A 27,277-nucleotide genomic window follows, 5' to 3' on the forward strand; every position below is an offset into this window, starting at 1 on the left:
TTAGGTACATATATGTTGTAGGTACCAATAATATATAATACACGCAATATAAAACACCTGTGTTCACAACAATCCAATGGTCTAGGAGGTGTGGAAATAAAATCGTAATATAATCGACTTTAGTATCACTATTTGATCGTATGCAATATGCACTGAATATTATTTATAATACTTTCCATCATTAAGTGTGTACGTGATTTCGATATAGTATAAGTATTTCGTTCAACCCGTTTCGTTTGGCGTATAATGCGGTTCGCGCCTCAAATATTTTCACAAAAATATGATACTTATGTTTATCACATTAATTACGATTTAATTTTCATCTTAATACAAACACGTCATACCATATTGTTATAAATTGTTTTTACGAAAATAAAAATTAAAAACAACCATAATCACACCTCGTTCGTTTGACATTTACGATAACCGAAATAAGCAAACGCCGATGACCTGTACAGAAAAGCTGCATCTGTGTTAAATCATTAATAAAATACCTACTGTAGCATCATGCAAGTCCGACACGTCATCGGGTTGATGCTGTTGCTAGCGGCGGTGCCGTTGCAACTGTGCCTGATGAAGTACAATCAAAACTTTAGAAACTTAGTATCCGAAATCGTGAAGAACTTACCAAGTGACCTGCTGCAGCTGTCCATCGACGTGGCTGGATACGTCAGCCTTGCGAGTGAGTGTTCAATTACCCGGAAATTTAAAACTTTTTTGAAACTAGTAGGTATACTTAAATTACCAAATGAGTTTTTTATTTCGTTCCGTAAAATGTAAATATAATGCACCGACAATTTTGATATAGTACCTCAGTGGCATATTTACGAGAATTCTGGGGTCCACCCCTTCCCCCCAGGATTGATGACTTAGCATTTTAGAACAGTAGGTAATAAGCTTGATTTTATTTTATAATTTGACTATATTTATGCATATTTTATATATTTATATTATTATTTATTAATGTAATAAACTTTTCAATCCCAACCAAAAAAAAATAAAAATTAAGTTGTAAATAGGTAGGTACACCATTGTAATACCTAAATCTTCTATTCTCATGAAATAAATTTGTGACAACTAAAATAAACCCTCCACAATCATTAGACTCGGTGTCGGCATAATAACAATGATATTCTTAATAGGTACCTATTATGAATAAAATAGTCGGTTTTCTTTTAATTCTATAAGTCATTGCTTTCTTTAGGATTCTAGTTGAAAAGAACAATGAATTTATATATTGGTCTTACGATCATGTGATTTTATTTTGTAATTTTCGTCATCTTTTAGATCTATTTGTTACTGTAAACTATAAAGTTTAATTTATATATTTATATACAAAATACAAGTACAAAATACCAATTATAAAATACAAATTCTAGTATTTATAATCTATGACAATACAATACCCTATACAACTTATTACGAACTTACTACGTTCTTATAATGGCATTAATTTAATTGTTACCATAAATTTATATTATCTTATATCTATTGATGTTAAATAATGAAAGTTTATCACACGGCATTATGAATAGGCAAATTACCTACCTTAACTATAGCTTTATAATATCCTAAATACTAATAAATAGTTTTCTATTTTAGAAATTCTATAAACAAATAAGTTTTATTGTCTTAATAAATACATAATCTATCCACTTACCTATACTATATTTATTGTATTAATCTTGATTCAAATATTCAATTTTTTAATTGAACATCAAAAGTTTAAAGAGAAAGCAAAAAATTGTTTATAGACATTTTTATAAAAAAAAAAATAAAAAAAATGAAAATTGTCAGTTAATAGGTCAAAAAAGTCAACTAGGTACTTGAAAAATAATATTATTAAAATTTGATAAAAATATCAAATATCTATGCACTTAATATTTTATTAGTTTAATGTTAAATTAGATATAAGAAAATAAAAAAATTATTTTTCCAAAAACACGTGTGTAAAATTAAGAAAAGTATTGTAAATTGTTTATTTTAGTCTTTAACCAGTTTACCCCCATAAGTCCAAATATCATTACCTAGCATTAAAGATAATTAAGTAAAAAAATTAATTTAAGTATTCTAGATATTATAAAAGGTAATCATGCAAAAAAACAAATTTATAAAAAATAATCATTGTAATATAAATATACATTAATTTGTTCCTCTCCATATCTGATATAGAATAATAAAAATAATTTGAGCATCTATTATATTATTGAATGCTCAATTTAAGTAACTAATACATGTACTCATTTTTTAAAGAAAATTACCTACAAATCACATATAACTATTTAGGTCTATCAAAATCATTTGAAGACGATACATCAGATGACCAAGAAGTACCAGAAAACTTAATTCGAAATTTTAGACCACCTCATTTAGAATTCAGTGTTGGAAATGTAATATTGACTCATACCATGATGGCTGGCATTATTGTTGGATGGAATATTGATAAAGCAGTGAGTATAGTACCTACCTACTTATATTCAACAAAATTTAATATTAGTTTATTTCAATTGATAAATACCATATAGTCATACAATAGATTAGGATTCCTACTATACAACCTTCCAGTCACACCTAGCCCACTATTGTAGCAAATAATCCATAAATGACTGTCAATATTAGTATAACTCATTTTTTGTAGTATATTACACAAAACAGATGTGGTTAGTATGCAAGTTCAAAGACAATACACTACACACAATTTAAATCACAAATTTCACTTATAAACAATTTTAGAACAAGAGTTTGTGACCATTATTAACTTATTATATTGATTGAATTTCTATTTTTTTGAAAAAAAAAATGAGTTAATGTGATTACAAAATACATATACTTCAACCCACGATATAATTAATTATAAGGCTCTCGAGCAAAAAAGCTTTAATCTGTGATAAATTAAGATATGTTACACTTAAATTTGAACAGTAGGAAAAATGTTCATCTCATTAATTAATTGAATAATTCTAGATGTTTGTTTTAATTAGGATCTCACTAAAGAACCAGAGTACTTCATAATAACAGAATTTCATGAAGACTGGATTAAAATAGACCAAGATAAAATCATAGTTCAATTAGAAAACATCAAGGTGATACAAGTCTCATTTTTTATGCAAAAACTAACATCCCATTGTCTAATATAAAATTAAACTGTTCATTATAGGTACACAGCAAAAAAATAGACCAATATTTTGAAAGTTTTGATGGAGTTAAATACATACCAAACAAATTGTTACAAAAGATGTACCCAAAAGATTAAGTACACTATCAAGTTAATTGTACAAATACATTGGAAGTAATATAGGTAATTACTAATTAGTAAAAAAATGACCATGATGTAAGGAACAAGATATTATAGGATTCTATAAGAAAAAAAATAAAAAAAACAATGATTTCATTTGAGTTTGCTTTCTTTTAAATAAAATGTCTAAAAATGTCCATATAAAAAAAAAATACTGAGGTTAATTAAATTTTTGGAGTTGTAAAATCAAGCATGGGGTTGTTGTCTGGGAACTTCAGTGATTAGTATTCTTCACCACCTTCACCTTCTCCTTCGACAGAGTCCATACCGACCTCTTCGTAATCCTTCTCTAGAGCAGCCAAATCTTCACGGGCTTCAGAGAATTCTCCTTCTTCCATACCTTCTCCAACATACCAATGGACGAAAGCACGTTTGGCATACATCAAGTCGAACTTGTGGTCCAACCTAGCCCAAGCTTCAGCGATAGCAGTGGTGTTGGACAACATGCAAACAGCACGTTGTACTTTAGCCAAATCGCCACCAGGGACCACAGTTGGGGGTTGGTAATTGATACCAACTTTGAACCCAGTTGGACACCAGTCAACAAACTGAATTGTCCTCTTAGTTTTGATGGAAGCAATGGCAGCATTGACATCTTTGGGTACGACATCACCACGGTACAACATGCAACATGCCATATATTTGCCATGACGTGGGTCACATTTCACCATTTGGTTGGCTGGTTCAAAACAGGCATTGGTAATTTCTGATACAGACAATTGTTCATGGTAAGCCTTTTCAGCAGAAATGACTGGGGCATAGGTGACCAATGGGAAATGGATACGGGGGTATGGGACCAAATTGGTCTGGAATTCAGTCAAGTCAACATTGAGGGCACCATCAAAACGGAGAGAAGCAGTGATTGAAGAAACGATCTGGCCAATAAGACGATTCAAGTTAGTGTAAGTTGGACGTTCAATATCAAGATTACGACGGCAAATGTCATAGATGGCTTCATTATCAACCATGAATGCGCAGTCACTGTGTTCAAGAGTTGTATGTGTGGTCAAGATAGAGTTGTATGGCTCAACTACAGCAGTGGACACTTGAGGGGCTGGGTAGATAGCGAATTCTAATTTACTCTTCTTTCCATAGTCGACACTGAGTCTTTCCATCAACAAAGATGTGAAGCCAGATCCAGTACCACCTCCGAAAGAGTGGAAGATCAAGAAACCTTGAAGACCAGTGCACTGATCAGCCAATTTCCTGATTCTATCCAAAACAACATCAACAATCTCTTTTCCAATAGTGTAGTGTCCACGTGCATAGTTGTTGGCAGCATCTTCCTTACCAGTGATCAATTGTTCAGGGTGGAACAATTGACGGTATGTTCCAGTTCTTACCTCATCTGTAATTGAAGTGTAAATTAGATTTTTAAAGACAATTTTTATATTTTACTACCAACTTACCAACTACAGTGGGTTCAAGATCAACAAACACAGCTCTTGGCACATGTTTGCCTGAGCCAGTTTCACTGAAGAAGGTGTTGAAGCTGTCATCTCCACCTCCGATGGTCTTGTCAGATGGCATTTGACCATCTGGAGCAATTCCATGTTCCAAACAGTACAATTCCCAGCAGGCATTACCAATCTGGACTCCGGCTTGGCCAACGTGTACAGAAATACATTCACGCTATAAAAATAATGGGAATTAAATTGTTAATAGGTTTTCAACAATAAGTTTTCTCACACAAAATTAATTTATGATATCAAAAAAAATATCAGTTGGATATATAAATTGTCAATAAGGCAGTTATAAGAGAGCTGCTACATAAATCACAGGATAGTTATGTTAATACAATTCTTAATATACTAAGTATATGAAAAATGTACCTATAGACAACTAGACAAATAAAGCCCATAGAAATATGTACTTGTCTTCACAAATAAATTACCCCATTGAACCATCAAATAATAAATTTGAAAAGCTAATGAAATGAAAAATACAGTAAAATTTGTAATAACTGAAATCATAGTATATCAAATACATAATTTAAGATACTAATAATTATAGTTGATCAGTTAACGAGATGAGATAACATTTTAATTACCTACTTATCTTATCAAAATTAAAAATGTAAATTAGAAATGCATATTTACATTTAATCAAACTTATTATACCTAAATAAGATATATAGCAAAATTGATAGGTAGTTTTAATAAGAAAGTTAAATAAAAATCAATATAGTAGAAAAGTTATAGAATTGAAAAATTGTATAAATCAGTGAGATATCAAAATCACTATAACACCTGTAAGAAATATCAGTAGTGGAAATCATATAAATTTGAATTCTGATTACAAAAACAATTATATAAGTCAAATATTATACACTTATGGGAGGGGCTACCATCATAATCATTGATAAATAGCCGTAGTACCTTCACTATTTAAAATACCATTATTATTTTTTTTATCTACTAATTTCCATCAATTATACTTAATGTTCTAGATTGTAACTGATTGAATAAAAAACTTTTGAGAAAAAAAAAAAATCTTTAATAAATACAAATAAGTCTATAAGCATAATAAATTATCGATTAAAAAAAAACCCCCTAATTAATAACTACCACTTTTTATAAGCAGACAATAAACATTAAAAACAAGTTTTTCAAAAATGTAGTAATTAATAATATTAATCCAGGCACACCACTACACTACCCTCCACCCCCCCGGACCAAAAAAAAAGTGAAATATAACAATGATAAACCCCTTTACCGACGGTTTGCTCATTGACACGACTCGCGTCGGTGATTATATAAAAAAAAAAATTCGTTAGGATTTGGTCTCAATCTATTTACCACTCCCTATAAATAAACCATAATAACGAACAATTTATCATCACTAGGAGAGATTTCTATACAGACTTTTCAATTACATTTTATAAAATTGCCACGTCGGCCGAACACACAAAGACGCACTCGGCTAACGGTTTTCCGTACGGAGTTCCGGTCACGCCCATCCGGTCGCTCGTCCGATAGTTAATGATAGAAAACGGCTAAGGTGACGGAACGAATGTCGGACGGAAATAAAATAAAATAAAATAACGAAATATGGCTAAAATAGTTATTTACTAGACTCAAAGCGCATACGTGTCAAAATGACGTAGCCGCCCCGACCGTTTTGACGAGTAGTTAACGTAGGTAACGTGCATAAAATGAATATAGACGACTTCGCGGAAAATATTACAATGTTGAGGGTAAATAAAATATCGTTTACTTACCATTTTGAAGTTTTGAGTGTTTTCGTTGGATAGGAACGAACGGTTGAAGTATAAAACTTTGAGTTTATTATGTCAGACAAGAAGCGATCGAAGCGGCTTCGTTCACGTCCAAACACAAATTGACGTCCAATGGCCGACGGCGCCCGTGTTGTATGCTCCGAAACCCGTCTGCAGACCGACGACGCGCTGTTCGGCACACCGGCAATGCGGTGCCTACGCTTCCCACCACATCCGCACCGCTTGCCTGTGAATCACCAACGCACACGCAACGAATGTACCCCGTCTCCTCGTCCCGCCCAGTCGGTAAAAGTCCGTTAAATTATTTCCTTTTTAATTTTTTATCGCTCTCGCTCCATCTCCCTCGGCTGTTTGTCCATCACGGGCATCACGTACTTACTCTCGTTTAGCAGCCAGTATTGCGCCTCGCCCCGACATTTTATCGCAGTACGATTCCCATCAAATGACTCGACATCGATGTGACTATAATATAGCCTTACCGAAACCCAACTATATAACCTTTGACTAAGTTTAACGGTCATTTTTTATTTCGGTTCTATTTGTCCGGAAACCTTTGTTTTCTGTTCCACGTACGACTACTTTTGCTCATAACGATACATACAAATTATAAATCTCAATAATATTTGTACTCGATAAAAAGCAACTTGCTTCATGCTACTATGATTACTAATTTATAATGCTTATATTATACATTAAACTTAAATTATTCAAAATTAATTTAGATCTAACAGTAAAGCATCCAATCAAATGCATGAACGTAATACTGCAAGTGCCAAGTCCACAACTGCAGTAGTGCAGATAAATAATTACAGACTACAGACGTTACAATGTACAGTGTACACGATACTTTTTTTCATCGCTGTTAAATCTAACTGACATATATCATCAATCATCATTTAAATTGACGGCACATCTTAACATTTATCATATTAGTTTAACTAATTTAGTTATAATAGTAATAACTAATAACATACTTCCTTTAACATTTTATGCAATATAAATATCTAATAATTAATAGAATATTATTAATAGCCAATAGGTCTATTGTCATATATTAATAGTAAAACTAGATTTAATGAAAAGTAACCTATTTGTCATTCTGCATTACATTAAGTAATTCAATGCGTAGGTATCAAAAACACTTTCAATTCTGAAGGTATTGTAAAAAATCCTTGCAAAACTCAAATGCAGATATATAATATATTTAATGTAATAATTTATACTGATATATAATATTTAAAAACCTGAGCCATTAATTTGTAAATTTGTAGACCTTAAATCAAGTATAATAATTATATTATTATTATGACTTAATTTGGGACTAATTCGCGTCAACGACAAACAATCAATAGATAATTTGGAAAATAACAAGAGAATAGTAACTGGTTAACGTTAACATGAACATGAATGACAGATTGACATTAACAGATCATCAAAATATGTATTATACACATACAGTATTGACGTGTGTAATAAATAGCATTGAATTGTATACCTACATTATAAGTGTATTCAATTTGAGAATTAATGGGCTGCTCAACAATAATAGAATTATATTTCAAAAGTTTCTATAACATCTTTTCCGGACAAAATAAAACTGTTTGATAACATTTATATTAGGTAGGTATTCTATAATTTATGTTGAAAAAAAAATAAATATAAGCACAAAAACTACCGTACCAAACGTATAAATTTGTTCTGAGTTTATTAAACCTGTGCTTGGTAAACATCTGGGTTTACACGCTGTTGAGATGAATGCCAAAAGACCTGGAGAATATAATTTATTATTAGACACAAGACACATCTAAGACATAAAAAAAAGTTCTCAGTGTCTAAGATGAAACTTCTTTTTGTTCCTTTCACTCTATTCTTGTATTTCTTATTCACGAACTGTCTATAGACATTGCCTACTTATTCAACGAACCACGGTTAAAATATAGAATAATATGGACATATATATTTGTTACCTACGAGTACACAAAATATAATGAACCACCTAAATTCTAATATTAATATTAAATGTACAAATGTAATTACTAATTAGTTGTTATCGTTTTAAAAAATCTAGTTATTATTATTTATACATTCTTCATGGTCGTTAGTTATTGTTGTAGTGTTTCAAATTAAATTTTATTTCAAACAATAAAGCAAAAATATTTAAAATTTTGTATGCAAATTTAAATTGAAGGCTTCTTTTAATTTTAGTTTTTATAACTTATAACATTTATAACATTTAATTAAATTTATTTGATCATATATTCTTATACCTACCTATTGTATTATTGTAATTTTGTTATATTTTAATGTAATGTGTTGTATTTTAATAGTTATCAGTTTATCACTGTTATAAGTTATTTTCACAAATAGGTACATAAATTAATTCATTTTAAAATTTAAATCAAACTAAATAATGATAGTCTAACATTGAAATAACGCATATTATTCAACTATAATTTATTATTTTTAGTTATTAGTTATTAGTTATTACTTATTACTTAATAATAACTATTAACTAATAAACATTGAGTATTGATTGTAAATATTGCATACATGTAATATTACAATATTATTTAGTTTATACTTTTGTAGTTGTTGACTTGTAGGTATGTACTTGTAAGTACATTGTATATATAAAAATATAAAAGCTCTACTATATTATGGGCGTTACGTGTTCATATTACACTATAACATCTATAAGACTATATCTATAATATTATATTATGTCTATAGGTAAGGTTATCTATAAAAAAAAAATGGGTGGCTATAGGTATAATGTGGGTGTATGAGTCATATCCGATTCAACTATACCATATTATGTTTCCATTTATTATTTCAAACCGATAATATAATAAAATCAATTATTTTTTAAATATTTTAAACTAAAGTTGTTTATTTATGTACGCTTATTGTTAAGAATCCAAATGATTAATAAATCTTATTCAATTATAAAATATCACATTTTAAAAAATAACGTTGATTTGATAATATTATTCAATATTTGAAGTTACAAGACAATATAGTTGACTATATTGTCTATATTAAAATAATAGTGCGACTATTTGAGGTATTCGTTGTTTACATTAGGTACATAAAGATGAAATAATAGTCAATAACTTTTAATAAATTCAAAAATTATTACAGTAAAATCCCGTTACAAAGAACTCCAGGGGACCGAATTTTTATTCGTTACAACGGAAATTTTGTTGTAACGAAAATTTGAATAAGCTCTTTATAAACCCTGCTTTTCGGCAGCTGGCAGGGGACTTCTATATGACTTTCGTTATAATGGGATTTTTCGTTGTACTGGTATTCGTTGTAACGGGAATTTACTGTATTAGGTTGTACATGCTTAGTGAAATGGTGAACCATTGTATAATTATATAATATAAATGTATTTTATAAATTAAAATGTCAATAACAATATTGTTATAAAAATTGTTCACACCTATCTACAATAGTTTAATATTAGTAAGGTAGGTAATGGAACTATGAACTATTGGTCTATGAGTTATGAATGGCTAATTTTAATGAAATTAATAATAACTAATAAGGAACAACTATAATATAATATTAATAATTACTAACAATTATTGTTTATTTGGGTTTTTGACATTTTTGTACAGTTTTTATTTTCAATAACTGAAAATTAATAAATAAGGCATAGTACAAAGTATAATTCCTATACTGCTATACTATTTTAGAAAACGCAATCAAAATGTCTCACATATTTCAAATTGTTATATATTAAAAATACTAGTCAATAAGTATAGATAAAGTAATTTATTGTTATTACTTATTAATTTATTACTAGGACCTGGATTTCAATGCAAGTGTATATTTAGTTTGTTGATCTTGACCATTATAAGCATCACACTTAGTATATAATTTTCATTTACCGGAGTCTCAAATACTTGCATCAATGCATCATATATGTATACGCGCCAATTAAAAAAAAACTGATTATGTTTGATTTTTTCCCGTATTATTATAATTTAATTTACATCTCGAACCCGTACTACTTAGGATTAGGAATTGCTATTATTGCGTGTGCATAAGGGAAAGCTCGTTTATTTTTTTATTCCCAAACCGCGTCCGATTGCACAACGAATTATTGATTTTCACCGGTCGTTTTACTCGAGATTTATCCTTAAACGGAATGTTGTTAAGCGGTCAATGTGAAACAACATGACGTGTTTATCGTACGAAAACTGAATACCGTGGAAGTTTGACCTATTCGTAAGATGTATTATTAAAAATACAAATGTTTTCACTGCAGTAGCGGACAGCAACTGTATAATATTATATTTTGCACTGTAAAATCATTGTTTTTCTGTTTTATGATCTTCGTTCCTAATCACACCACAGTGGCGCATGTTCGTAATGTTATGTAATAAAATTATTTAAAATGATGTTGTAACGTGGACACCGGACACCAATCTGTCCGGCGACGGTCGAAAACAATACAATTTAAAACTATATATTAATATGGGAAGAAATTTTATTTTTCCAGTGATTACGTCCACAAGAAAGTTTGACAATTTTTTTTTGGAATTCTATAACATTATAACCGGCGAACACCCTCTGCTCGAACACGAACGCCATAGCGCTAAAATCGATTCATATTCATATCCCGGCAGCCGTCTGTCGTCACCGGAGCGAGGAGTTTCAGTTTTGGTCGTTTTGGAGTATGGCGTCGCCGCGTCGGCGATGATTCGAAAAGGTGCACCGTGCACGGAAGAACGGCTGGTCTGCAGAACGACCACCGCTGTTCGGCCAGGCTAAACAATTCCAAATATGGGCTGCGCGCGCCACTCTGCGACGGCGGCGGCCTCCGTGGCCCGTACCCACGCCACGCCGTTCAACGACAAATACGACGACCGTCTGCCCACTGGCCCACTCTCCAGCTTCCCCCCCCCATTCCATCGCACAGACAGCTTCGATTTTAGGCTCGAATCCGGCGGCAGTATTCTTATTTCTATTCTATTTTCTATTGTTCAGTGCCAGGCTGACTGAGTGCCTCTGTTTGCGTATACCACCACCACCACCACCACCCGTTCGGCCGTCCAGTCGATTGGGTCTTACTTTTCGCCCGTACTCGCTGCGGAAGTGTTATTATAATAATTTATAAATTATAATATACAAACTATCAATATTTCTAATACCTACGTTAATTATTACACTCGACTATTTAACTACGACCTTCAGATACATAATGATAATGTTCCCGTGTATGGGCGCGTTCGGGACTTCGGGTGTAGCTACGTTTTTTTTTTAAATCAACAATAGGCCTAACTAATTCGAATAAACGAAGTTTTCGATTTGCACCAGAGAACGTTACATACGTACATACGTTTGTACGTCAGTCAACCGTGACTTATTGGGAATAATCTATGATTTTCGATTGCCGACGACGATATATATTGAAATATTGTACATACTACATACGGGTGTATACACATAAAGATCAACAACCACTCCCAGACCGTTCGATTATGTTAATACATGTATAATATTGATCAAAATAATTATTTACCAAAATGGCCATCATTAAGTCCTGTATCACTTTTCATCACATATTAATTTAGTAATATATAGTATTATCTACTCATACAGTTATATACCTAATACCATAATTTACATCTCATAATCGTGCAGGCGCTGCAGTATATAAATTTCATCACGGTGTTGTGTGTATAGTATATACAATAATATATATTATATTGCATTGGCGATAATTGATCAAAATGTCCGAGCACATATTTTGATTCAAGTAAAAAATCCATAAACATAAATTATTCTATAAACAAAATTACATATTTTTTTAACAATTTTTGATTAGGCAATCTGTTTAAACAATAGAGCAAATAAGATTATAATTGGTATAATATTTATACATCACAAGAAACAAAGTGAAGAGACCTCCCAGTGGAGCAACTTCGCCAATAAATAGCTACCTAACTTGTATGCGATTACCTAGCTATTATTGTATTTAAATCGTTTTATCAATATAATATTATAATTATATATTTATATATTTATATATATATATTATTATATAGCTATATAGGATATAAAATAATCTTAGATCATAATATTATACTATACTACTTACTATATGATCTAAGAATATAATCAATATATTTTGTATTTTTAGTCTTTTTGTCCTACTCAAAGTTCGTAAAATGTGCTCGGACTTTTTGTCTAACACTAAAAAATAAATCCACATTTTTTTCAAATCTGATTTGTATCCACGTCCTAAAAATAGGATACATTTAAACAGAATAAAATATACATCCTATTTTTGTACCTTGGTAGTTAGTACCTATAAAACTACTAATTTTTTAATATATTTTTTATATAAGTATATAATATTATACATATAACATAGATGGATTAAGAGTACTGAGTAGGAAAATACATATATGTATATTAAGATATATAATATATATTAATTTATACAGGTATTTTAATTAAAGTTTTGAAGATTATTTAGGATAAACTTTCAGTTTAGAGTACTAAATAATAAATTATAAATAACTGTTACATTTCATAAGTAGCGCGGTGTTATTTTATACTATTATTCTTGAAAATTATAGTACTTTATAGTTTATAGCATAATACGTGTTTACGGGTCTTGCCTGTCCTGCACAGGCATGACCTGCAAAATTTGATCCAACTTATATTATAAATTGTAGTGCATAATATAACCTTAATTTTTTTCAGTTTCTGATTTCATATAAATTTTTTTTAATTTTCATCATGTGGACTAGTAACGTTTATAAGACTATAAAAATTGATAATTCTAGTGCAGTAATCCTATCCTCCTGGATATGCCACTGTTGTGCACGACCTGCGAATGAGGCCTAGACACGCCTATGGTCTATAATTATTTAGTACGAGCAAACTCTGTACTCAAGCAATTATTATTTTAAGTAAAAAAAAATATGTGTACCCGTACCAACGTTGTACAATAACAGTATAATTACTGAATATAGTAGGTAACACACGATTTTCATTACACTATACTTTCTATAATATTGTAGCTGTACTGGTGTGGTGCACCAGTTATCACACTAATTTAGGAGGACGTCACACCCGCATATGTTGTCTTCGTCTTACAAACGTATAACGTAGGTATAACATGGACAATTGTTGTCCATCCAGAAGTGAATCAAGAAAAGGGGGGTCAGGGTTTTTCAAATTATGACGCTACAAAAATATTAATACAAAATAGAGGCCGTCTATGCTATAAGGCTAGATATATTATAAAAGTGTTGTATAGATGTATAATAGTACTTTCAATTAAAAAATATGAATTTATTTCAATATGAAAATATACCTATATATATATATTATATTTACTGTTATTTGTTTGCTTCATAATATAAGGAAAATTGCTATATTATATGCGTAAGTTCAATTACTTCAATTAGTTGAACAGGGAGATAAATACAGCAGGTACGATATCCTACTATTCTACTGTAATTCGGAGGTTTTCTTTGATAAATTACTTCAAGTATTATATATTTATCAAAAATCATAGACATAAAAATATTTATGTGTCTATAATCTATATGATACTTATTACTTAGGTATATAGTAACTATATTATAGTTGTACGTATAATAGCGTATGAGTCACCATGTCACATCGTGAGCTGTGCATCGATTAAACTTTTATACGAAATAGGTAGTAGGTACCCTCCAATTTATTATATGCATAGTTAATATTGTCGCAGGGTGTAAAACGAAAGTATACAGTGCACACAATATAATACACATACACAGTAATATAGGGTTATCGGATGACTCACAATTCCCAAACTATGTACAGTTATGAGTTCATCGCGTGTTATAGTAACGTTAAAATTCAACTTTTTTACCTTATAACGTGAGCTTTAATTTTTATTATATGTGTATAAAAAATACAAAATTATTCATACAAAAGTAAAGTTTTATGATATAATTAATTCAGAATAGCGAATGGCTGTAATACTGTATCTATATCTCCTAGTTCTAGCAGTATACAGTAATACATTAGTACATTAGTACCTACTGGTTACTATACAAATCTTTGATACATTTGTAGAATTATAAAAAAGTATTTTTTTTTATTTATTTGGACAAAATTTTATAATTTAAAATATCTGTCATCTGTGTACCAAATTGGATTTAAATATTTAATAGCTAATACATTTAAAGTTTAAACAAAATATCCTCTACATTTATAGAGTGGAACAAAACAATCTTTAGGTCAATAATATATTAACAACTATCAAATATAAGTCACAACTATTCTACCTAACGATAAAAGGAGCGGACGGCACTCTACATATAATGTCTATTTCTCGCAGAAATTTAAATAGAATAACTGTCAAATTTGTAAAACTTTAAAACCATGGCTATAGATATAATAATATATTATTATTATGCTAAACATTAAATAATAGAATCATGACAATTTCGTACCATCGCAAAATAATATAAACAACATATCAGTGGCGCCGACTTTTATTTCATTTAGTGGGGCAAAGTATAAAAATTGATAATCGGTCAAAAAGTCTATGAACAAAAGTCCGTTTAAAAAATATTGGACAAAAAGTCTGAAAATACAAAATATTTTATATACCTAATTAATGTTTATTTTAAAAATTTAAAAATGTTTGTAGACATTATATATCATACACATTGTATTATTATATTTTGTTCTATTTTTTGTTTTCATTTATAATTATATAATTTATTACAACAAATTATAATAATAATAATAAAAGTTTATTGCAACAGTAATCGATTAACATGGTTAGATAGACAATATAAATAACAAAAGTGCAAAATATAAACAAAAAAAAAAAAAAGATAATAAGTTACAAATTAATTATTCCAAAATACAAATACATTAAATCTAAGATAGAACACTAATTACATGATTTTTATATTGATTATAATTAATAAAAGAAAAAACATTTATATTATATACTTTTAATAATAAAACACCACTAATAATAGTGCTTTGATTACCAAAATTAGTTTTATTATGAGGAATATTTAGGTTGTTATTATTTTTTAGTCTTGTATGGTAATCATGCAATGGTTGATAAGCCTTAAGTAAGTTTCTAATTTTATATATATATAATAAAGTTTGACGTTCATATGATATCCTAAACGGTTGTACATTAAGAATTGTATATAATAAATTTGAAGAAAAAAATCTTGGTTTATTTAAAATAACTTTTATTAAAGATTTAATAGTTGTACATAATACATTAATATGACTGGAGTATGTACATCCCCAGACCAAAGAGCCATATAAATAAATTGATTGTGCTAAAGCTAAGAAAACTACCCTTAAGGTTTTAAGATCTAATATATTCCGGAGTATTTTAAATTTATAAAATAATTTTCTAATTGAATAATTAACAGAATAAATATGGTCAACAAATTTTAGTCTGTGATCAAAATTAATACCTAAGTATTTAATATTATATAGTCTCTCTAAAGAAACACAATTACAAGGTAAATTTAAATATTTACAATTATAGGAATGTATATTTAATTCAGAAATAGAACTATATGACGTACACATATAGTTAGAAATACTAAAGATAATATATTTAGTTTTAGTTAAGTTCAATTAAAGATTATTATTATCACACCAATTCTTAATCAAATCCAGACATATATTCGATTCTTGTATTAATTTATTATAATCTTTATTTTTTAAAAGTACGACTGTATCATCAGCATAGCACATAATATCAGCATTAAGGTTTAAGTTTAAAAGTCCATTAATATAAATGATAAATAATATTGGGCCAAGAACAGTACCCTGTGGCACCGAAAAAAAATTGGTATTTATATCACTCAGGATTCCTTCAATTCGAACTTGTTGAGGTCTATTTGAAATAAAAGATTTAATTAAATTTAGGGCATTACCTCTTAACTACCACAGAAATCAAGTTTTTTTATTAATAACTCATGATTAACACTGTCAAATGCTTTTTTAAAGTCAAGAAAAATGCCCAAAACTTTGAATTTTTTATCCAAATTATAATGAATGAAGTGGGAAGTTTTAACTAGTGGGTCCACTGTTGACATATTTGGACGAAAACCATATTGATTAGGCGAAAAAAATGAGTGTTTATTCAAAAAATACATAAGTCTTTTCTTAATACATTTTTCAAAAATTTTAGAAATAGTTAAAGTTAATGCAATGGGTCTGTAGTTACTACATAGTTTTTTGTCACCTGATTTAAAAAGAGGCAGAATAATAGTGTCTTTATATTTAGAAGGGTATTTACCAGAGACCATAGAAAAATTAAAAATAATAGACAAAGGTATTGATATTGTGTCAACTGTTTTTTTAAGAATAAAATGTGTCAAGTAATTTGTAAAATAAGAAGTATTTTCTGTAATTTGGCGAAGAAAATTTGAAATTTCAATGGGGTATATTGGATCAAGATAGATAAAATCATTTATATGGCAGTTTCGGTTTAGTTCATTCCAATTAAATGTATTATAGTTACTAGTGTTAATCTCATCAGAAATATTTTTTCCAACATTAATATAATAATTATTTAATTAATTCAATATTTCAGATGTTTTAGTTAAAGTAGTATTAGAAACTAAACTGTTCAGACAGTTAATTGGAGGTTCTTTTTTCTTAGTACTATAAGAGACTTCATTTATTAATTTCCATGTAGTTTTCATATTGTTTTTAGTTAGAGAGATTAGATTACTATAATATAAAAAACGAGCTTTTTTAATCAAAAGGTTCAAAAGATTTCTATATTTTACATAATAATGTCTAAGTTTTAAATCGAAAGGTAAATTAAGTTTTTTCTTATAAAGTTTTTGACTATTCTTAATTGAGATAAGAAGACCCTTAGTTATCCAGATTTTAATTTTATGGGTTTTTTTATATTTACTTTTTGAAATAGTAATTACTTTAGTAGCACTAGAAATTAATTCATTTATTTTACAGTTAAATTTATCACCAATATGTCTACATCATTATTATTTAATAAACTATGCCAATCAAATGAAGAAATTAAATTATTTAATATATTGAAATTAATGATTTTTTTGTTATTAAAATTATTGTGACTTACATTATCCTTTAGATTGTCAATAAAATCCATTTTAATAAAGAAAGCCAAACTAAAATGATCCGTAATATCTGTTCTAATATTAGAACAATATCAACATTTATTTGTAACTAAATACATTTTAACAAACAATGAATTTTATTTTATTTATAAATACGTCCATCTAAACTACAACTAAAAAAAAAAAATAGTGTATCATAATTATAATAAAAAAATATAATTTTTCATTATTATAGGTAGGTACCTAATTATTTCTACTATAGTCTATAGTGGATTTACGTTATATTTTTGTTAGTTATACGAAAATATAATAATATGTGTGTACAACATTTTTAAATTTTTAAAATAAATATTAATTAGGTATATAAAATATTTTGTATTTTCGGGCATTTTGTCTGACTATAAAAATTGAATACGGACTTTTTGTCCAACTTTTTTTAAAGCGGACTTTTGTCCGCGGTTCATAAAAATTAGTTAGGTACCACCAGTCACCACCATCCACTAACTTAGAACAAAATAATGACTGACTACATTATTATATTGTAAATACAACTATCAAAAAGACGATCTCTTCGCTAGCAATTTATCACTATTATTAATATATTAACCTATTAGGTATTAATTAGTAAATATGTAGTTATTATTTCTTACATATTCCAATAAGTATATTTTTACCCATTCACAAATAACTGTCTCTTACTCTCTTATGATGATTATACATTTTTAATTTATCACTTTATCATAAATTCATATCTCAACCCTTAACACTGATACATTTAAAATATCAATGCTACAGACTACAAGTAGGTATTGAAGTATTATTATTAAACTTACATTTTTAGTATATTTATTACTTCATTTTTGTTTCTTTTTCTCTATTTTTGTCAAAAAGTGTTTTTAATTAAAAAATAAAATACTTTCTAGTTTCTTTAAATTACAGTGGTGAACCGCCGCATAAAAGTATGTGTTCGGCGCCACTAATACAACATTCGATCAGTTGATCGTTGATCGGTCCACTGCATTCCTAGGAAATTAATTATGAATTATTGGTCATCGTCGTCACTTGGCAATGAAATCATAGTATAACGTGTATAAATAAATGTGTGGCAACAGCAATATTGCATGAGCAACTATTTTTAAAGTATAAACTTTGTTTTGGGTGATTGCAAACTCCGTCAGTTTTATTATTTTCGCTGCTTACGGCGGTGCACCGTACGAATTGTCCTGTATAAAAAGGTGTAAAAATTTAGTAATGAAATTTGAAGTAGTGTCACTGGAGACTGGACGCCCCCTTCTCTCAAGTCCACTTGTCCTGTTGTATTCTTACTTTAAGCCTTCAAAATGTACTTATTCTATATAAACTAAATGTATACAGATTGCAAATATTCATTTTAAAATAAAGAAAAAAAAGGTATAATACTAATTACGTCTCGGGTTTTTCTTGAGCACGGCTGAATTGAGTCCCCATTACCTGTGGGTATTAATGTATTATCTAATATCTAAAATGTATTAAGGCAAAATAAAAAAGATTATGTTTAAGCTTTGATAATTTTCTTGTGAGTTACGTTCTGTAGACCAACAAATTATTGTCAGAGTGTAGTTTTAACGATCCACTACTCTAATATACGTGTTACTTTTTTTAAACCAATTATGGCGAGTGAAATGAAAACTGTGTACAGCGAAAAAGAACGTGATTAGTTGTAAATTTATAATCTATGTGTAATTAGTAGTAGCATTGATTAAATATACTATTTAATCAATGGTAGTAGTAATTATTATGTAATTATTATTACAGACAGTCCTAACTCCTAAGTCTGTATACAAATGAAAAGGGAAATATTGTTTAGTTCTTAAAATATACGAGACGCAATTCATATGTGCAGACTTTATTTTCTACCTATAACGGGTAGGCACATGGAAATTCCACACTGCTAAAGCTTTCCCAAATTAAATACGTTAACATTCATTGCGATGATTTACGTCGAAATTGCGTTGATATTAGTTTAAGCGTCGTTTAATTTAAAAATAATTTTATCTTCGTAATATCTGAAAATAGTATTCCTCATGACTATGAAGACTATAATATGTCCTAATAACATTATAATATATTCGTAGGGACATTGAACATTTACGTATATGATTATATTTTTTTCACAAAATGACTAAGGTGATTTGTTTTTTTGTATACAGTGGGGTTTCCTTCCAGGGATCGATGATTTGGCAAATAAGAACAGACAGCTTGATTTAGTTTTATAATTTGACTATATTTATATTATATTATAATATCTGTTCATGATCAGACTTCAACCCCAAATCCCAAGTTTGGCGCCACTGGGTAGTAAGTTTTATACAAGTATACAATAGCACTATTAGTGCTATTCTATAGTACTATTAATTATTATACTCTGATACTCACTAATCAGCACGATTTAAGATAGTACCTATAGGTCTTTATTATAAGATGGCTAAGATAGTATCTTTAATCGTGCTAATCAGTAACACTTTGCCGCCCAATAATTTGTACCAATAGGCAATAATTATTAATTAATAAACTGTTAAATACTCTATAATATATTACCTATATTATTACAATTTACGATATCGACCAAACCGTCCAAACCATTCCACATCCAAATATGGCGCCGAACTGCCGAAGTCCAACATTTTAACTATGATATTAGACACCTCTACATAAAATTGTGTCACCCACCTAGCCGCCTAGGTTAGGTTAATATAAATTTGTACACTCAATGACATGGGTGATCCCCTACATGCTAAATTCACCTATGCCAAATTGTCATAGGTAAATATATATTTTGGCGCCACTGTCCACCTCTACTGATTAGCTTATACTTTAAATTTTTAAGAGGACGTCGTATTGTGGTACCCGTGTGTGTGTCGTTGTACCACAAGTTACAACTACTGTGGTTGCTGTCTTACACTCACACACGCATGACATGGCAAAACTACTTTTCGAAAAAAAAAACTCGTGGCTTGAACACAGTTTAATATTCTCGTCGACGAGGAGACGATAAACAGGGCGGATTGCATGAGTGATAAATATTAAACATTTAAATGTCCTAAAATATAATATAATATTATTATATTAATATCATGGCACAATATGAAATACCAAGGCTACGGCAAGGGGAGATTACCGTTTTTTCCTGTATTGCTTATCAGTTATCACTAACTTTTGATCATTCGTTATAATTCATTTCGTATTTACTATTTCGGTATTCGAGACTTCGACGAATGTGTCCGAGGCCCGCACATGTCTGATCATATATCTATCGACTGATATGTAACTGATATATATATATATATATACATCATATGATATTGTGTATATTATCTTGATTCGTTAGTTATATTAATATTATATTTCGTATTTTATTTAGAGGAATTTTGAAGAAAAACCCATCGCCGTGGAATCCATCATTGACTCGAACGGTTAGAATTGTTGAGCATTGTATTATTCTTATTTGTGGATAATCGAAGTGTGGTGTACGAATGTACGATAATTCGATTACTGATCTTGTCGTGTTGATGTACTTAATAATATGTAGTGATTTTAAATTTTTGGAGTTGTGAATAATAAGTTTGTGACTTTATTAACTTTAACGTTGATCGGTATTAATTATTATCTTTTGATCGGCTTTATATTATTTAATATTTTGATACATCTGTTGATGTAGTCTCGTTTTGATTTGATACTTATTATTTTGTCATATACTTGGTTCGCGGTTGGCTTTGGCATCACCATTTTTATATTGTAAGTTTGTACCTATAATCTATATTATACTTCAATACCTATTTTAAATATAATCGTCCAGTTTTTATATCTTTTCGATTACGATAATGTATTTAATAATAAATATATTAATACCTATAGGTAATGTTTATTAGTTAACAATTTTATAGGTAATATGATAATTTTCCGGTTATTTCATTATTTTTTCATTTTAAATACTTTCTTTTAATGGGAGATACTTGAATATTTTGTTAGGATTATGCATTACCTATACTTGATTTATGCGTGACAAATATTTTCAATAATTTCATGTTTTTTTTTTTAATCATTATTGTCACTTTTATTTTATAATATACCTATGTATAGGTGTACATTTTTCTTAATTTATGACTTGTTTAAGTTAAAATTATCCAATTTTTGTGATCTTATTTTTAAACTGAAACAATGACGATGGTTTATAGTTGAAGAAAAAAAAATATTTAAAAAAGAGGGGATATTTTATCATGATCAATTTTTTACACCCTCTGGTGTATTTGACAATTGTAGTCTGTTGGCTGTTATTATTTAGTTAATATTAATAATAATTAAATGCTCAATATATATTTAAGTTATGTGTACTGCTGTTTTATGACGAGCCAGTATTTACCATATTTCATATTATTTCTTACTGAATTTTTAGACTTAGGGTTTTATCATATTATTTTTTTTTATTAACAGGAAAACAATTAACATATTATTGGTTATGGATCAATGGCAAATGTTTATTTAATGATGAAAAATCAAATCCTTTAGTCGGTACTACAATCAATGCTAATTCATAAACAGGTAAACAATTAGGAATTATAAACATTTAATTTAAATATATAATAAATACCTACTTCCTACACATATCTATATTTTTGAATCATAATCGTCTTGTTCAACTCTCAATTTAGAAATGTAGCTAACTATATTACTTAAGTACAATAAAACTTTTGTTAAAAGTTATTTTATTTTTTGTTCCTTCAGGCGTTATGGGAAAGATATATTAATATCTCTATTTAGCAATGAATTAAACATTTTTATTTAATATATCTATTATTATAATTGTTTGGAGTCTTAATATGCATTAACACTTTTTTAGTATCAAACATTATATTGTATACATAGTAAATTATTTTTAGTGTTTCATATTTTATAAATTCACTTTAATTGTTGAGAATGTTTTTAGTATGTAATAATTAATAATACATTTATAATAATACAATTAATATAAAAAAATATATTTTTGTTTAAAATTTACACAATCTAATACAAAATAATATTACACGATTCTTAAATTGTACATGCACTTTAGATAGCAATTAATTGAAAATAATTTACTCCTATTAACAGTCACCTCTATAGGACACTGAATGTTTCTAAATAGTAGTTACTTCTAGTTTCCCAATGACTGTTAGTTTCTCTGTGTAATTTTATGATTGTGATTGTTACAGCTCTATGTATTTAATACATTTTGAATGAGGTTTAAATTATAGTTGGTGGGATCTGTCTAGCAACTGTACACAATAATGCTTATATTGTATTAATTACTAATTAGTATGTTCTAAATTAAAGACTAAATAGTGTGTTTCCTTAGGTAACATTAAATATTTCAGTTAGGGGACCTCAGATGAATATCAGGTTTTTTGTAGGAAATAGGGAATAAAAGATCATATATTTTGATGATTTTTAAATTTGTAGTACTTATAATATCCATATGTTCAATACAACTTGTATTTTTTTAAATAGCAACAGGTGCTTTTAATACCAAATTTGGATAAGAAATTTTTAAGTTATTTTGATCTTTTAACCGAGGCTCTAAAACTAAAATTGACTGAATGACAACTAGCTGATGTTTAAATTTAAATCATTAAATTGTACAACGATTATGATTTTACAAATTTCCGTGTATTTTTTTTTCACCCAATGATCAAAAATTATTTATTTATTATTAAAATTTAAAATCAATGAAAATACACACACAAAACATGGTTATAAATCATATTTAATACATAGGTAATTATTTTAAATTATAGTAACAGTTAGTTTTTACGTATCAGCAACATACAAGCAACAATATGGGTGATCAGTAAAGAAAACACAAACAATTTTAATTTTATTGTTTTATGTATACTTTATAGAAATCTGACAGATAGTACTTTAAGTTCTTTGTTATTTAAAGCTGCGGAGTCTAGTATTTCCTTTCAGTTAATACATCTTTGTATGACTAGTTTTTTTTGTGAACTTGCAATTTATCTGCAGCCTGTAAATATTAACAATATTTTACTGTTTTATTTTGAATATTAATTCCCTTTTTATTTTCCTCAATTATTAAGAAAAGTACTGACAATTTTTCACTCTGAATAATCTCTCCCCCCCCCCCTAAAGTATCATCTAGAACCAATTTGCTACCAAGAACCAACCCCATAATTGAAAAAGCATTTTTACTGCCCCAAAAAATGATGATAAACACAAACACAGACAAAAATACATCATTGTAAATTCAATCGTCATTATTTTGCTATTGTATAAAGCAGTGGTTTTCAACCGGTATGTTTTCAACCTCCTGAGCGCTCTTGAACTGTGCTGAAAAAAATCTGTAATAGTTTTATTAGTATGTATTTATATGTATATGCTTAACCTATGCTTCACATATTATGTGAATTGGTGTGCCGCGAAAATTTTGTAGGAGATGAAGTATAAGATAGGTATAAAGTATTCCTTTAACATTTTTAAACAAGTATAAACATTTAATAAAATAGATTTCCTTTTAAAATATAATATTTACTTATGAGTTATAATAATATATTAATTTGTTTTATATTATTTTGTTAACAGGTTGAACACATTGAAATTTGATTTTTTCGAAATTTGAATGAAAAAAAAAATGTGTGTATGAAAAAGTGAAGTTTTTGTGTGATAATAATATGAATACTGATTCAATTCAACTTAAAATGCATCAAAATCGTATTAAAAAAAATAAAAACAAATTACAACAACAAAAACAAATTGAAGACAAGAAAAAATATGTTAGACATTATTGTGATGTCTGTTGTAAAAATTATATAAATTCTACATCTTTTAAAACACATATGAAAACTTTTCATGGTCAGTTAAATTTAAATAATGCTTCGAGTGAAGATGAGTTAATTTTGAAATCAAAAAAAAACGGAATTGGAAAGACAGATAATATTTTTACCGAATTTGAGGATCAAATGCCGGTAGAACTGAGAAATGATCAGCATAGATGCAATGTCTGTAATCAAATATTTTCAAACTCGATCGATTATATGAATCATGAAAAATCGCATTATCAAACACTCACAATTAACAATTCTAGAATTTCTCAAAAGTCTATGACACTTGATGATGATATGGCTTTGGACAATGCTGATGTTGATGGTACAATTGCAGATACTACTAATAATGATGATAAGTCTTTGGAAATCTTTGATGATAGTACAATTTCAAATACCTCAAATAATGATCTTAAGTCTTTAGATGATTTAGATTATAATACTTCAACTTCAGACACCTCTAATAATGATACAACTTCGGACACTTGTAATTATAAAATTATAAACAACTCATTTAAGGGTGTATTTAAATCTAAATCTGATTTTGAAGAACATCATCCATATTTTAATATTGGTAATCTAAAAACTTGTAGTAATCAAACAAACTTAATGTTCTGTACACCAAATGAACTCAATATAAATACTGAAAATAATAGTTTATTTAATAATGAAATAAACCCACCTCAAAAAAATTCATGGAAGCCTGACGAAAATCATATTAAAGCATTACATGAAATATGTGTAGTCCAACAGCCATTTGAATGTGAAATTTGTGAAGAAACGTGTGATCAATATGACCATTATCAATTCAATCAATGGTGGTCGTCTGACGAAATTTTAAAATGTCAGGTTTGCAATCAAAAGTTTACCGAAGAAGAACAACTAAAACTCCATGAATACGAACATGTAAAGACACATTTTTGTTAGTAAAAATAAAAATAAAAATATTTATATTATAACTTATAAGCTTTAATATAATGAATGTTATAATAAATGTATATAAATAAAATAGTTACATAAGAAATAATACATAGTAATAAATTATATAAAATGCAATCGTAATGTATAATACAAAATAATAGATAATTAATCCTAGTATCAATGGTATATTAAGAATTACTTTACATATACTGAGTTTATGAAATTGTTTATTTTATATTTTCTTTATAAATCAATTCTGTGTGACAGTATGACTATTAATTGTATATAGTCATATACTCATATTTTAAACATTATCAATAGGGCCAACTCTTTCAGTGTCCAGTGCAAGAACTATTTTGGCACTTCTCCCTATGATCAAATCATAATTTTGACACCCCTAACAAACCTTGTTAGGTGTAACGACAATGTAGGGAAGGCTAGGAGTCATGGCTCCCTCCTAGGCCCATATTTTTAAAAAATTGTGTATTATCGACTATCACAGACAGGAACAAGTATGTAGATAGAGGTATGACAGTATGTCCCTGTTATCTATATTATGAATAAACTATAATAATGTAGCTATTAATTGTATAATAAACTATGGTAGGTATGATATTATTTTATAATGTTTAAAAGATTAATTGTGTAGAATACATTTCTATATGGATTATGGAAATATTAAGAATAATAAGAAAAGTTAAAACTAAGGCTCCCCCAAACCCAGTCTCTCGAGCCGCCAGTTATAAATCGTAGGATTACAATCGTATAAAATAGGTCCTGATTATCAATTATAGGTTTATGTTTATATTTATACTTCATATAAATTAGACTCTTCAGTCTTTGTTAACGTAGTACTATAGACTATTGGGTTGTTAAATATTGAATTCAATATTTCTTTAAAAGCTTATTGTATTTTCATGTGCATTTATCTAGTTGTTCAATACTGGTTCATTGGGATCAGTACTGCCAGTAGGTACTGGACTAGTGATCTTTATGGGTCTAATTTATTTATCCATTTATATTATTTTGTTAAGGACTTTATATGAACTATAGTCTATATTACAAGTAAATTTGGTTTTAAATGTATTGAATTTGATTTAGAAGTTAGAATTTTTATATTATAAGAGCTGTTGAACATATTTTTTACCTAAAGATAATGGTCTATAAAGTTCCTAATATTGATTGTACGTTTGTTGTTTAATTTTCTTTGTATTCCGTGAGTATGCTTTAAAATTTAAATAAAATGGTAAACGGTAAACATATCACATATAAATAACATGTTTTGCTCATGCGTACCTATCCTCACGCGACACCCTACCAATTTCCATAGTGAAACACGTCTCAACTCTCAATAATATAGATAGGATGTTATCCAGGAATTCGCTGAAGTGATATGTTCGTAGACTATTTTCTCGTTGAGCAAACTGAATAAAGTATAGTTTATTTTATATACCATAATTTGATGGATACGAATTGAGGTATATCTAGTAACATTGACTATAGAATAGAACAGGCACGGATCCAGAACAAAGATCTGGGGGGGGGGCGACAATTTTTTACAAGACAAATACAATTTCAATACAATATAGGCACCTACTTTATTCATAATTTATAAACATTTTGTCATAATAATAGGTAGATGACACTATAGGTAATCAGTATAATGTTTAAATTATTGATTATTTAATATATAAAGCGACAATATGAAAAAGAAATTTAGATTTTAATAGAGAGAAATAATGTCTGGGGGGGGGCTGCGCCCCTAGACCGCTCTGGATGACTGGATCCGTCCAGGAATAAAATAGTCTATTCTATAATCAATATTCAATGCTAATAAGTACTTAGTATAGTAAGCAGTGAACAA

The 27,277-nt window shown here is 28.6% G+C and overlaps 3 protein-coding genes across 5 annotated transcripts; 2 read left to right on the forward strand and 1 right to left on the reverse strand.

Moving 5' to 3' along the window:
* Positions 1-110: 110 nt before the first annotated feature.
* Positions 111-3,391, forward strand: LOC132917709 (uncharacterized). 2 transcript variants are annotated; one of them, XM_060978581.1, is made up of 4 exons: positions 111-682; positions 2,254-2,450; positions 2,982-3,083; positions 3,158-3,391. In XM_060978581.1, exons 1-4 carry the CDS (start codon positions 508-510, stop codon positions 3,251-3,253), a joined length of 570 nt encoding a protein of 189 aa, XP_060834564.1. In that variant the 5' UTR covers positions 111-507; the 3' UTR covers positions 3,254-3,391. The 2 variants fall into 2 exon arrangements, with proteins under 2 accessions (XP_060834564.1, XP_060834573.1); XM_060978590.1 differs by having other exon boundaries at positions 113-682; positions 2,287-2,450.
* LOC132917700 (tubulin alpha-1 chain) lies at positions 3,387-6,674 on the reverse strand. Its single transcript, XM_060978569.1, has 3 exons — positions 6,516-6,674; positions 4,705-4,927; positions 3,387-4,643 (listed from the first exon to the last, which is right to left on the reverse strand). The coding sequence occupies exons 1-3, from the start codon at positions 6,516-6,518 to the stop codon at positions 3,517-3,519; spliced, it is 1,353 nt and encodes a 450-aa protein (XP_060834552.1). The 5' UTR covers positions 6,519-6,674; the 3' UTR covers positions 3,387-3,516.
* A 14,172-nt stretch (positions 6,675-20,846) lies between these two features.
* Positions 20,847-25,636, forward strand: LOC132917573 (putative zinc finger protein 840). 2 transcript variants are annotated; one of them, XM_060978367.1, is made up of 3 exons: positions 20,847-21,415; positions 22,112-22,219; positions 24,254-25,636. In XM_060978367.1, exon 3 carries the CDS (start codon positions 24,343-24,345, stop codon positions 25,417-25,419), a length of 1,077 nt encoding a protein of 358 aa, XP_060834350.1. In that variant the 5' UTR covers positions 20,847-21,415; positions 22,112-22,219; positions 24,254-24,342; the 3' UTR covers positions 25,420-25,636. The 2 variants fall into 2 exon arrangements, with proteins under 2 accessions (XP_060834350.1, XP_060834351.1); XM_060978368.1 differs by having other exon boundaries at positions 20,847-21,093.
* The last annotated feature ends 1,641 nt before the right edge of the window (positions 25,637-27,277 follow it).

Source organism: Rhopalosiphum padi, chromosome 1 (genome assembly GCF_020882245.1).
Source record: "Rhopalosiphum padi isolate XX-2018 chromosome 1, ASM2088224v1, whole genome shotgun sequence".
NCBI lineage: Eukaryota > Metazoa > Arthropoda > Insecta > Hemiptera > Aphididae > Rhopalosiphum > Rhopalosiphum padi.